Source organism: Vipera berus, assembly GCF_964194415.1.
Source record: "Vipera berus genome assembly, chromosome: Z".
NCBI classification, from domain to species: domain Eukaryota; kingdom Metazoa; phylum Chordata; class Lepidosauria; order Squamata; family Viperidae; genus Vipera; species Vipera berus.
Genome location: NC_138205.1, coordinates 19,020,190 through 19,032,776, shown reverse-complemented (window position 1 = coordinate 19,032,776; position 12,587 = coordinate 19,020,190). Strand labels below are relative to the sequence as shown.

The 12,587-nt window shown below is 43.5% G+C and overlaps 1 protein-coding gene across 2 annotated transcripts in view; it reads left to right on the top strand.

The window, feature by feature from the left end:
- LOC308677516 (serine/threonine-protein kinase BRSK2-like) overlaps window positions 1–12,587 on the top strand; it is a gene marked incomplete at its 5' end in the record, with an annotated part of 73,419 nt that overhangs the window by 45,033 nt on the left and 15,799 nt on the right. For both annotated transcript variants that reach the window (XM_081343985.1, XM_081343986.1), the window contains 5 exons: window positions 1,452–1,520; window positions 4,472–4,618; window positions 6,209–6,240; window positions 9,004–9,168; window positions 9,734–9,831. In XM_081343985.1, the coding sequence (XP_081200111.1) occupies window positions 1,452–1,520; window positions 4,472–4,618; window positions 6,209–6,240; window positions 9,004–9,168; window positions 9,734–9,831 (511 nt within the window). The remainder of the gene's footprint in view (window positions 1–1,451; window positions 1,521–4,471; window positions 4,619–6,208; window positions 6,241–9,003; window positions 9,169–9,733; window positions 9,832–12,587) is intronic.

Here is a 12,587-nt window from a genome sequence, read left to right as displayed (position 1 = left end):
CCGGAGGGTCCCCCAGATTGTAAAGATGAGCATACCTAAGTTTCACAGCATGACACAATATTTCAGACAACTCAAACAAATATTTTTAATAATTTAAATAAGATATATTTGTTTGAGTCGCAATGCACCCGAAGAACAAACGTAGAAGGTAGAAACTAAATCTTTTTAAAGTAATACAGGTAGTCCTTGAATTGTGACCATAATTGAGCCTGGAATTAGATTCATAAGTCACACCAGTCATTAAGCAGGTCACCGTATGACCGTGCCTGATTTTACAATTTTTTCCCGGTGGTTGTTAAGGGAATACATAGTCCACAATGGGCCTTTTTTGTTCAAACCAGAAGTAAATACCTCTTTCCGACAGAAAACTATTGTAAATTTCTGTTATGTGACAGTGGGACTCTGCAAATGGCTTTAAATGCAAGTTGCCAAGTGCCCAGAATGTGATCGCATGACTGCAGGGGGTGGTGACTGTCAGAACTTTGAATCCATCAAAAATTCAACCTGTTATAAATCAAGGACGACCTGTAATCAAATTCTTTTAATTATTCTAATGAGCTTGTACATATATACGTACTTTCATGCACTCTCTCTGTGTGTGTGTGTGTGTGTGTGTGTGTGTGTGTAGGCGGTGGCTCAGTGGGTTAGGATGCTGAGCTTGTCGAACAGAAGGTCGGCAGTTTGGCGGGTCGAATCCCGAGTGCCGCATAACAGAGTGAGCGCCTGTTACTCGTCCCAGCTTCTGCCAACCTAGCAGTTCGAAAGCACGTAAAAATGCAAGTAGAAAAATAGGGACCACTACGGTGGGAAGGTAACAGCGTTCCGTGCGCCTTTAAAATCTGGCCCAGAAGATTTATACTGCTTTCCTTCTCCCAGCTAGTAAGAATATTTTGAAGTTAGAGGAAAGAAACTGTCCATTCTCAAGAACATTGCTGGGGATCTCAATTCTCCGTGTTCAAGTTTGTGTGATTGTTTATGTATGTTTGGGCTGAAATTCAGATTCTGCTGGGCAAGGACACTATCCCAATTTAAAAAAAATACAGGAAAAGCCAGTGGCAGGAAGTTGGAGGAAAAGAAATCTCCAGATCCACATTAGAACACATGGATTTCCAAGGAATGTCAACCTAATATATTGTGATAAGATTTTGCAAACTCTCCTCAGTCAGAATGTAAAGTTTCCCCTGAGTATCTGGAGGTGTCTTCCCCTTATCTGTCTTCCCAAATGGGACACAGTGAAGAACAACTATCATTTTAGGGTTGTTGTTTTTTTAAAAAAAAATTCATGCTATACCCCAGTAATAGTTATCCCCCTTTGCAGTTGCTCTTAATGCTTGGGGGGAAAAAACCTCCCGCCCTCACTTCTGATTTATTTTTCATTGTTTCCTGAAATCTTCTCCCTTACCTCCCCAAACCAATTATAAAGCTCCCAATCTCTGCTTCTTGCTCTTTAGGGGGAGAAGTATGACGGACGTCGCGCAGACATGTGGAGTTGTGGTGTCATCCTCTTCGCCCTCCTGGTGGTAAGCTTCTCCCAAGAATTTTTGTTTACTCCTGGCAGGGAGCATTTAACGCCAACACCCCATTTAGTTCTACTGTCTTCTCCCCAAGGGATCCATTTAGAGCAGGGGTGGGGAACTGTGGCCCTTTTATGACTTATGGACTTCAACTCCCAGAATTCCTTGAGCCAGCCACAAAGGGGCCATAATTCCCTTCCTCTGATTTAGACTAACATTTTTATATTTCATAAACAAACATTGAAATGCAAACTTGCATAAGGGGGGGTGGGGGAAGACAGATAATAGGACAAGTTAAAAAGCGTCCTCCCCAAATTACCACCAATATAAAACAAAAGTTTCCTCCAACTTTTTCAGGTACAGAGATAATAATACAGCAACCTTTCTCTAATTTAAATTATTCAATATTTAAATTTATCTTACAATGCTAATAGTCAACATTCTAGAAAACCAATATTCATATTATGTATTCTTCTCCTAATTTTAATTTTAACTGTGAGAGGGATCTAGAAGTCCAAGTGGACAATCACTTAAGTATGAGCCAGCAGTGTGCTGCAGCTGCCAAAAAAACCAGTGCAGTCCTTGGCTGCATCCACTGAGGGATAGTATCAAGGTCATGTGAAGTGTTAATATCGCATATACAGTACTACACCGGTAAGGCCACACTTGAAATATCACATCCAGTTTTGAGTACCATGATACAAAAAAGATGTTGAAACTCTACAAAGAGCGTAGAGAAGAGCAACAAAGATGATTAAGGGACTGGAGGCTAAAACATACAGATGAATGGTTGCAGGAACTGGTTATGTCTGGTCTAACAAAGATAAGGACGGTGGAGTGACTTGATAGCAGTCTTCCAATATTTGAGGCGCTGTCACATATTGAAAGAAGAGGGGGTTGACCTATTCTCCAAAACTCTTGAGGGCAGGACAAGAAGTATAGGATGGAAACTTATCAAAGAGAGATCCAAGCTCCAAAGAGATCCAAAAGAGAAATTTCCTGACAGTGGAAATGGCTTGCCTCCAGAAGTTGTGGGTGCTCCATCACTGGAGGTTTTTAAAATGAGATTTATTTATTTTATTTATTTATTTTAATTCCATTTATATCCTGCCCTTCTCCGAAGATTCAGGGCGGCTTACAAGCTTAGCAGTAGCCTTCATTCTATGTATATGCCTGCTTATTAGGGCTTTCGCCCCCCCCAAAGTGGCATTTTTACAAAGTCAGCTTATTGCCCCCCAACAATCTGGGTCCTCATTTTACCTACCTCGGAAGGATGGAAGGCTGAGTCAACCTTGAGCCTGGTGGGATGCGAACCTGCACTAATTGCAGGCAGCTGGTGTTACTTAAGGAGGCATTAGCCCACTGCTCCACCAAGGCTCCACCAAGGTTGACCAAGATTGGTCAACCATTTGTCTGGAATGGTATAGGGTCTCCTACTTGAGCAGGGGGTTGGACTAGAAGACCTCCAAGATCCCTCCCAACTCTGAATAACCATATATTTTTAATTAACCACAATATTTCTCTAGTCAAATCTGAGTTGATCCTCAAATTCCAGACTCCAAAGTTGATTTTTCTCTTTATCGTGTAAAAAATCCCAACTGTGGTCTCCAGAGTGCAAGGCCAACCCGTTTGACCCCCTGAGGCAAGACATCCAACTGTGTGCATTATTTTTATTAACAGGTTGAGGCAAACCAAATCAATTACCTGAGACTGGATGATCTCTAATACTGTGGCAGCACGTTGTCACTGAGAATATGCTACTTCAGGCTGCCATAGAAAATCACAAGAGAGATAGTACTGGTACTTCTCGACTTACTAGTTCATTTTGTGACCGTTCGGAGTTATGGCACTGGAAAAAGGGACTTGTGATCATTTTTCACACTTATGACTGCTGCAAGCATCCCCATGGCGGCGGGATCAAAATTCAGGTGCTTGTCTACTGACTCATAGTTATGACGGTTGCACGGTCCTGGAGTCATGTGATCCCCTTTTGCATCCTTCTGACAAGCAAAGTCAATGGGGAAGCCAGATTCATTTAACAACCGTGTTACTAATTTAAGAACGGCAGTGATTCAGTTAACAACTGTGGCAAGAAAGTTAAAATGGGGCAAAGTTCACTTACCAAATGTCTCGCTAAGCAACATAAATGTTGGGCTCGGTTGTGGTAGTAAGTCGAGGACAGCCTGCCATAGTTATAAATTTTGTTGTTGTTGTTGTTGTTGTTGTTATTATTATTATTATTATTATTATTATTATTATTATTATTATTATTAATAATTAGATTTATAAACTTGCCAATTCCCAATTATTCTGTTTGTTATCCTGATAATATTTATAATAATAATAATAATAATAATAATAATAATAATAATAATAATAATAATAATAATAATAATTTTATTTATAATTTTATGATTTTATTTGACACGAGGTAGGTGGCAGTGAAAGGAAGAAAGATTAATGAAGGAGATGAGGGCAAAAGGACCAATGTTGCACGCCTTCACGTTTAAACTGTTTTGGCTTTTACGGGTAGTCCTTGACTTATGACCAAGGCAAGGCAGTTGTTAAGTGAGCCGTGCCTGTTTCGATGACCATTTTTTTGCCATGCTTGTGAAGCAAATCACTGCAGTTGTTTTAAGTGCATCACATGGACATTAAGCAAATTTGGTTTCTCCCGCCCCCTCCCCCCCTCCCCCATGACTTTGCTTGTAAAAGCCAGCTGGGAAGGTCTCAAACGGTGATCACATGACCTTGCCATGCTGCACCCATTGTAAATACATGCCAATCGTCAAATGCCTGAGTTTTGATTACACGACCGTGGTTGTAACTTCAAACAAACGGTTGTACGTCAGGGGCTACCTTGTGATGTTAACCAGTCCCAAGGAATTCCTGCAAAACCGTAAATCTGAAGGAGCTTCTGTGGGGGTCTTCATTTCTTTCACCCTTTTCTCCTGCAGGGGGCGCTACCCTTTGATGATGACAACCTACGGCAGCTGTTGGAAAAAGTGAAACGTGGGATTTTTCACATGCCCCATTTCATTCCACCAGACTGTCAGAATCTCCTGCGTGGCATGATTGAGGTGGAGCCAGAGAAACGTCTCAGTGTGAGTCATCCTGTTGTTCCCAAGACTGGAGGAATGGAGGACGGAGCATGCTTGGATGCTGGGGTGGGAAAAGGATGGAAGGTCCTGGATAGCACCGTTGCCCCCTGGGGAGGGGTCACTCTTGAATATAAAGAATGATAGTAGCTGTCATAAATATCTATGAAACAGTGAGAATGGAATGGAATGGAATGGAATGGAATGGAATGGAATGGAATGGAATGGAATGGAATAGAATAGAATAGAATAGAATAGAATAGAATAGAATAGAATAGAATAGAATAGAATAGAATAGAATAGAATAGAATAGAATAGAATAGAATAGAATAGAATAGAATAGAATATTCTTTATTGGCCAAGTGTGATTGAACACACAAGGAATTTGAGAAGATTTGGGTTAAAATTCTTCCCTGATGTGGTCGATTTTCATACGATCTGATTGGCTTGAAATTTAGTTAGGATTTGATTGAAACAAATTACGTGTAGGTAATATTGTTCTGCAAAGGGACGCGGTGGCTCAGTGGGTTAGGACGCTGAGCTTGTCAATCAGAAGGTCGGCAGTTTGGCGGGTCGAATCCCGAGTGCCGCGTAGCAGTGTGAGCGCCTGTTACTCGTCCCAGCTTCTGCCAACCTAGCAGTTCGAAAGCACGTAAAAAATGCAAGCAGAAAAATAGGGACCACTACGGTGGGAAGGTAACAGCGTTCCATGCACCTTTGGCGTCTAGTCATACCGGCCACATGACCACGGAGACGTCCTCGGACAAGCGCTGGCTCTTCGGCTTTGAAACGGAGATGAGCAACGGCCCCTAGAGTTGGAAATGACTGTGCGGGGGGACCTTTACCTTTTTACTATTGCTCTAGAACAGATGTCCCCAGCCTTTCTAGGTTGGCAGCCCAGAGAGAAAGGAAGGGGCAGGTATGGGGCCGCGTGCACGTACGCAACACAAACAGGAGCAGAGCAAGTGGGTGCATAACATTGGGGCGGGGCTAGCACCCGCACAATGCTAGAGACAGGGCTAGTACCTGGATGACACTAGGGCTAACACCCACGAGATGCTCGAGGCGGGGCTAGAACCCACGCGAATCTGGCGGTGGCATGAGCACCCACACAACACTAGCGCCCACACAGCATTCAAAGCACTGCTAGTGCAAGTGGTGGTGGGGAGTGCGCGCACACATGTGTGAGCACTGGCCAGCCATTCATGTGGCCCAGTGGCCAAGAGGCCACAGCCAGGTAGTGGGCCAAGGCCCAAAGGTTGGAGACCCCTGTTCTTGTAATGCAAAAATTATAATTTGGTGGCACCTTCTGGAAAGGCCAAAAGAGATTTTAAAGGTGCCATCTCCAAGATGAGGAATTCTGCCCCGCAGGCTATATTTCTGCCCCTGGCTTTTGAAAGCAAATCTATTTTAAGATTCAGTTAATGTTTATGTTTATTTTATCTACTGAATGTCTGAAGATAAGGGCATCTTATTCTTAACACATGTTTTAATGATGACTGATAGGGCAGTCATAGTTTGTAACTTTTTTAAAAAATTAATTTTTGGGAAAAGGACCCTAATGTTGGTTTATTTTTCTCCATGCGGTGGCTTTAGCTGGAACAGATTCAGAAACATCCGTGGTTCTTGTGAGTATAAGATAAGATAAGATAATCTGTATTGTCATTTTTTTACTGTGGGCACAATGGCACACATCAAAAATGAAATTTAGTTGCCCGCTCTCAAACTGAAACACATACATGACACACACCTAAAACATACTGTATGCAACATACGTATAGACCCACACCCTTACATATACATAACAATAAAATATTAAATACTGTCCATCTTGAATATATAATGAAAGGAGGAAGCTTGAGAGTTCACAAGGTTAATGCTGTATGGAATGAAACTATGGCTGAATCTGGATGTTTTGCTACGGATACTACGAAGCCTCCTCCTCCCAGAAGGTAACAAGGAAAACACGTCGTGAAGAGGATGAGTCGTGTCCCAGATAATCTTATGGACCCTGCTCAAGCAACTCTTCTATTCTGGATGGGAGGGAGGGAACTGCCAATGATCTTTTCGGCCATCCTCACCACTCTCTGCACCACCTTCCTGTCTGAAGCAGTGATGCTTCCAAACCAGACTGTGATGCTGTATGACAGGAAGCTCTTGATTGTTCCCCTGTAGAAAGTGGTCAGGACAGGGGAAGGAAGATGAGCTTTTCTCAGGCGACGCAGAAAATGCAGGCGCTGCTGTGCCCACTTCACCAGTGTCTCACGGTTGAGCGACCAAGCCAGCCTACTCGCTAGCTGCACACCCAGGAATTTGATGCTGGTTCGATTTCCAGCTGATTCTCTTTTCCCTTGTTTGAGGAGCTCTCCGTATTGATCGAGAGCCCAGTATTTTCTGTCTTCACCAACCAGGGGGGGGCAGGTCTCGCAGAGGAGACCAAGGCATGAGCAGAGTTCAGAAATGCCAACGTCCCACTCTACCCTCTCAGCGTTGTCTAGAAGGGGTGAGCCCCACTGTGGCTCTTCAGAAGTCAACCACCTCAGCTAGCATGATCAACAGAGAGGGATGTCCAGAGCTCTTGTTTACTAAAAAAAAATTTTATCCTTAGTTTTTGAGGCTCTGCCTTAAACTGTCTTTTCAACTATCTAAGAGAGCAAAAAGCTTTAATAAACATAAAAAAGGGAATACACATAGTCCTGAGTTTACAGCCATTTGCTCGGTGACAGTTCAAAGATACAGTGGCGCTGAAAAAAGTGACCGATGACCAGTTCTCCCATTTACAACTGTTGCAGCTCTCCAGAGTCACACGGAACAAAATTCGGGCACCTGGCAACCAGCATGCATATATTTACAAGGCTTGCAGTGTCTCGGGATCCTGGGATTGTCATTTGCAATTTCCTAGGGAGCTTCTGACAAGCAAAGTCAGCCGCCAGGTTCACTTCGCAACCTCATGATTCACTTAACTGCAAAGATTCCCTTAAGAAGTGTGGCAGAAAGGGTCATAAAATGGGGCACGGCTCACGGAACAACTTGTTAAGCAATAGAAATTTGGGGCCCCTCTGTGGTCATAGGTCAAGGACTACCTGCAGTTACTGTATATTTGTTTAGCTATATGTGGTGGTGGGGTTTTGGGAAAGAAAAAGGTGCCGGAACTCACACATGTCATACAACCCACCTTGCCTACCCTACAAGGTTCCATCCAAAAAAGGTACCGGAACTCTGTTCTGGGCGTTCTATGGAAAAAAAAGACCTGGCTATATGTGAGCCCTAACAATTCTAAAATGTCACTATGGAATTTAAAAAATGGGTTTTCAATAGATTATGTGTTCACGAAAAGTCTACTAAACAATACATAGACTGATATGATCCATACAGTTATTAACCATTGTAAAAAAACAAAACCAACAACGTACCAAGGGTGCAGACCTGGTCCCACAAGCACAATCTTTGGCAACTTTGCGGTGCTGCATGGTGTTTCCCAATTTTTCCATTAAAACATATCTCTTGAGAAGAATGTAATTCAGGAGCAGAGAGCCAGGGCCTCTGATTCCAGTCTCTTACATCAGGAGTGTGGAACTATGCTATGCTGGCTGAGGAATTCTGGGAGCTGAAGTCCACAAGTCTTAAAGTTGTCAAGGTTGCAGACCCCTGTCTTACCTGATCACTTAAGCCTCAAACCCGGAAGAGTTAAAATAATTAATGCTTAAAATAATTAAAGGTTTCTTATCTTGCTGCTACTTCTATATGCAGATTTGGATTTTTTTTTACAGAAAAGCAAGTTATAAATGTTGGGGCTGAATCGGTAAACCAAACCTATTTATATCCATTTATTAAACAAATTTATATAGCTGCCCAATTCACACACGGTGATTTTGGGCAGTGTGCATAACATTTAAAATTCTCAATTTGACCCTACTCCCTGTGGGAAAAATAGAATCAAACAAGCTACTTGATTGCCTCCAAAGGACAGAACTATGTCTTCAAGGCCTTACAGAAAAGAAACAAGGTGGGGGCCAATCCTGTCTCCGGGGAAATATTGTTCCAAAGGGAGGAAGTCACCACAGAGAAGGCCCTTTTCCTAGGTCCCACCAGATGGACTTCCTTCATAGTTGGAACCCATAACACGGCCTGCCTTTCTGCTCTGGTGGGTTGGTTAGTTGTAAGACTGGGTAGATGGCAAAGAGATATCTTATTTCCAAATCTTTATGAACTTTGTGTTGAGAAACCTACCCATTTATAACACTGTTTCCACTTCCACTGTGAACCCCGGGAAACAAGTCATTTTTGCTAATGGCGTTTGCCAAAGGTCTTCATTCACTTATCCCATTCCTCAAGATTTTAACGGGGCAGCATCTTCCTTCATCTGATTTACACACTACTTCTTCTTCCAGAGGAGGGAAGAATGAACCAGAACCAGAACAACCGATCCCTCGGAAGGTAGCAATCCGACGGATTCAGTCGGTCAGTGAGCTGGACCCTGACGTGTTGGATAGCATGCACTCGTTGGGCTGTTTCCGTGATAAGAACAAGCTAAAGCAAGAGCTGCAGAACGAAGGGTGAGGACCTGTTACCTTAAATTTTGCTCCTTGTGCCGAGGAGATGCATTGTTCTAAGTCACGGGTAGGCAACCTCGGCTCTTTTATGACTCATGGACTTCAACTCCCAGAATTCCTGAGTCAGCTGACTCAGGAATTCTGGGAGTTGAAGTCCATGAGTCATAAAAGAGCCGAGGTTGCCTACCCCTGTTCTAAGTCCTTTCTTGTGGCATTTTGAAAAGGTGATTTGAACTCTTATTGGAGGAACTGTGCTTCTGTAGAGAAGCTGGGACAATCACCTCACCATTGCAGTTCCCATGACTGAAAAAAACTTGCAGAGTGCAATTCAGATGGATGTGTTATATATGTGTGTCTGAAGGTGTCTGATGAGGGAGGAAACAGAATTGAGGTTTGATTTGTGATAGAAATATGGATAACTGGCGGGAAAGATGGGAGTAGAGGCTAGTTAGGAAACGTATGCAAATAGTTGGGGCAGAAAAAAATGGACGGTACCTTTTCTAGAGTCAGGCGATAAACCCATTTTTATTCTAAGCATACGCCCTCATTTTTCTGATCTCCATTTCAGAGAAAATCAGGAGAAAATGATTTATTACCTTCTACTTGACCGCAAAGAGAGATATCCCAGCTGCGAGGATGAGGACCTGCCTCCACGCAACGATGTTGGTGAGATTTTGGGGAAACCTTTCTCCATCAGGACCAGAAAAAGAGCGGAGCAGTGGTGGCGATGACTGCTGATCACTGAAGGCAGTGTTTCCTCAATCCTGGCCACTTCAAGACAGGTGGACTCCAACTTCCAGAATTCCCCAGCCAGCATGGCTGACTGAGGAATTCTGGGAGTTGAAGTCCACCTGTCTTCAGGTGGCCAAGGTTGGGAAACACTGAAAGGGATGGCAAGCATTTCTAAGGTTCTTCTTCCCTCACTATTTCATCCGACTGATACGGAGGAAACACGAAAGATGAGACCAACAAGTAAATACACGTGGACATACCTCTGGTTAAAGCTCTGCTGTTTGTAGACGTCTTCTGCCCATATAAAGGTAATCTTTGACTTACAACTGTAATGTCGCGTGCTTCACATAGAGACGGACACAGAGCTGGGGTAGAGATGAGTTTATTCTGAACAGAATGAACTGGGGAAACAGGGAAGCCTGGCGTCTATTTGTACCTGCCCAGGTGGATGGCATCCAATCAGTTCAAACCTGGGCTTCCTGCCAGTGCAGGTGACAATGGGTGTAGATCCTGGCTTCCCACCAGGCTGACCATGCCTGGGGCTGTCAATAGCTTAAGTCATTAGGCTTATCCTGAGTGAGCAGTCATCGCCCGGAGCTGTCCAGCCCCTCTGCTGATCTGCACCATCAGCCTCCTGCTGTGCTGTCCTTTGTGTATGCTGGGAGGCATACACTGCAACAACCATTGCAGTGTATGCCTGTTCAAAGCTACAGTAGCACTGAAAAAAGGGACTTACAACCCTGTCTGTCAGACTGGCCCCCAACTTGCTCCCTAGGAAAGAACGACCCTCCTCGTAGTAAAGGTACTTTTACTGGAGATGTTGAGTGCAGTCTGAGTGAGGCAAGCTCTGAAGAAAAACGTCCTGAAAATCATATATTGAAAGCAATCCCCAATGTCCAAAATCCTCCCCCGCTGGTAGAGCAGTTCAATCAGGTCTTGTTCCAATGTTTTGGGAATGTGGTGCCTCCTGGTGCTACAGTACATTCCTTTCCCAGGGCTGCTGCTCTTGAAGGCAGGAAAGATGACTTGGTTTAGCACCCGATTTCCCACAAGATTCTTTCACACCTCCAGTGCTCTTCCCCTCTCACGTGCCCCCCTCCCACCTGGTTATGGCGGTTGCTAACGAGCTTCGAAGAAGACGAAGATAGGTCTCAGCTGAGACCGTCCTTGCACTGAAAATTGTTGCAGCATCCGCAGAGTCGTGTGATCAAAATTCAGACACTTGGCAAACCTGCATGTGTTTACAAGAGTGGCCCTGTGCTGGGGTCAGGTCATCTGATTACCAGTCAGCATGTTTGAAATGGGTAGATTTAATTTGGATTTTTGAATCAATTAGGAGAAGCTCCCCCTGCGCCCGTGCAACAGCATCTGGATTGATTCACAGGCGCAGATAAAATCACCTTGAACTCAGTCTCTAAATTCAAAATTTCCAGAGTCCTAGTATCTCGTCTTCATTCCCAAATTCTCTTCTCTTGCTCTTTCAAAACAATGGTCGTACATCCATGGCTGGACAAATGGTTGGGTCGTTTGGAGCTAGCTCCCTCTCTTGTGGCACACTTTGGGAAGTGTGTGAGTGTGAACTAAACAGGCAGCCAAATTACAGGTAGTCCTTGACTTATGACCACAATGGAGCCCAGAATTTATCTTGCTAAGTGAGAAGTTTGTTAAGTAAGTTTTAGCCAATTTTACGATTTTCCTTACCACATTTGTTTGGCAAATCCCTGCAGTTGTTAAGTTAGTAACAGGGTTGGTAAGTGACTCTGGCTACCTCGTTGACTTTGCTTGTCAGAAGGTGACAAAAGGTAATCGTATGACTCCAGGATGCCGCAACCATCATAAAATATGAACCAGTTGTCAAGCATCCAAAAGTAAGTCATGTGACCATGGGGATGCTGCAATGGACATAACTGTGAAAACCAGTGATAAGTCACTTTTTCACTGCTGTTGTAACTTTGAACGGTCACTGAATGAACTGTTGGAAGTCAAGGACCACCTGTACAACTCTGCCTTAGCGCTGTAGTCTCCTATCTAACGTAATATCACCATATGCTAAATAAATAGATATACATACAAGCAACAGAGTCATAAATCATAAGATACAATCATAAAGTATAAGATACAATCATAAAGTATAAGATACAACCAACAAAGTATAAGATACAACCAACAAGAGCCTTGGTGGAGCAGTGGGCTAATGCCTCCTTAAGTAACACCAGCTGCCTGCAATTAGTGCAGGTTCGCATCCCACCAGGCTCAAGGTTGACTCAGCCTTCCATCCTTGCGAGGTAGGTAAAATGAGGACCCAGATTGTTGGGGGCAATAAGCTGACTTTGTAATAATGCCGGTGGGGCAAAAGCCCTAATAAGCAGGCATATACATAGAATGAAGGCTATTGCTAAGCACATTGGTTTGTGCTTAAATTGTAAGCCGCCCTGAGTCTTCGGAGAAGGGCGGGATATAAATGGGATTAAAATTAAAAAAAATAAAAATAAAAAGTGATACTCATAAGATGCCAATAGAAGCAGGTAATAGAAAAGATGAGAAGGATAATAGTAATACAGTCCTACTACACGGTTAGATATCCTTAGGCATGAGACAGTGCTGTGGGAGTTAGGTGTTCAGCAGAGTGATGGCATGGGGGAAAAAAAGACTCTTTGTGTCTAGTTGTTTTGGCATGCAACACCCTACAG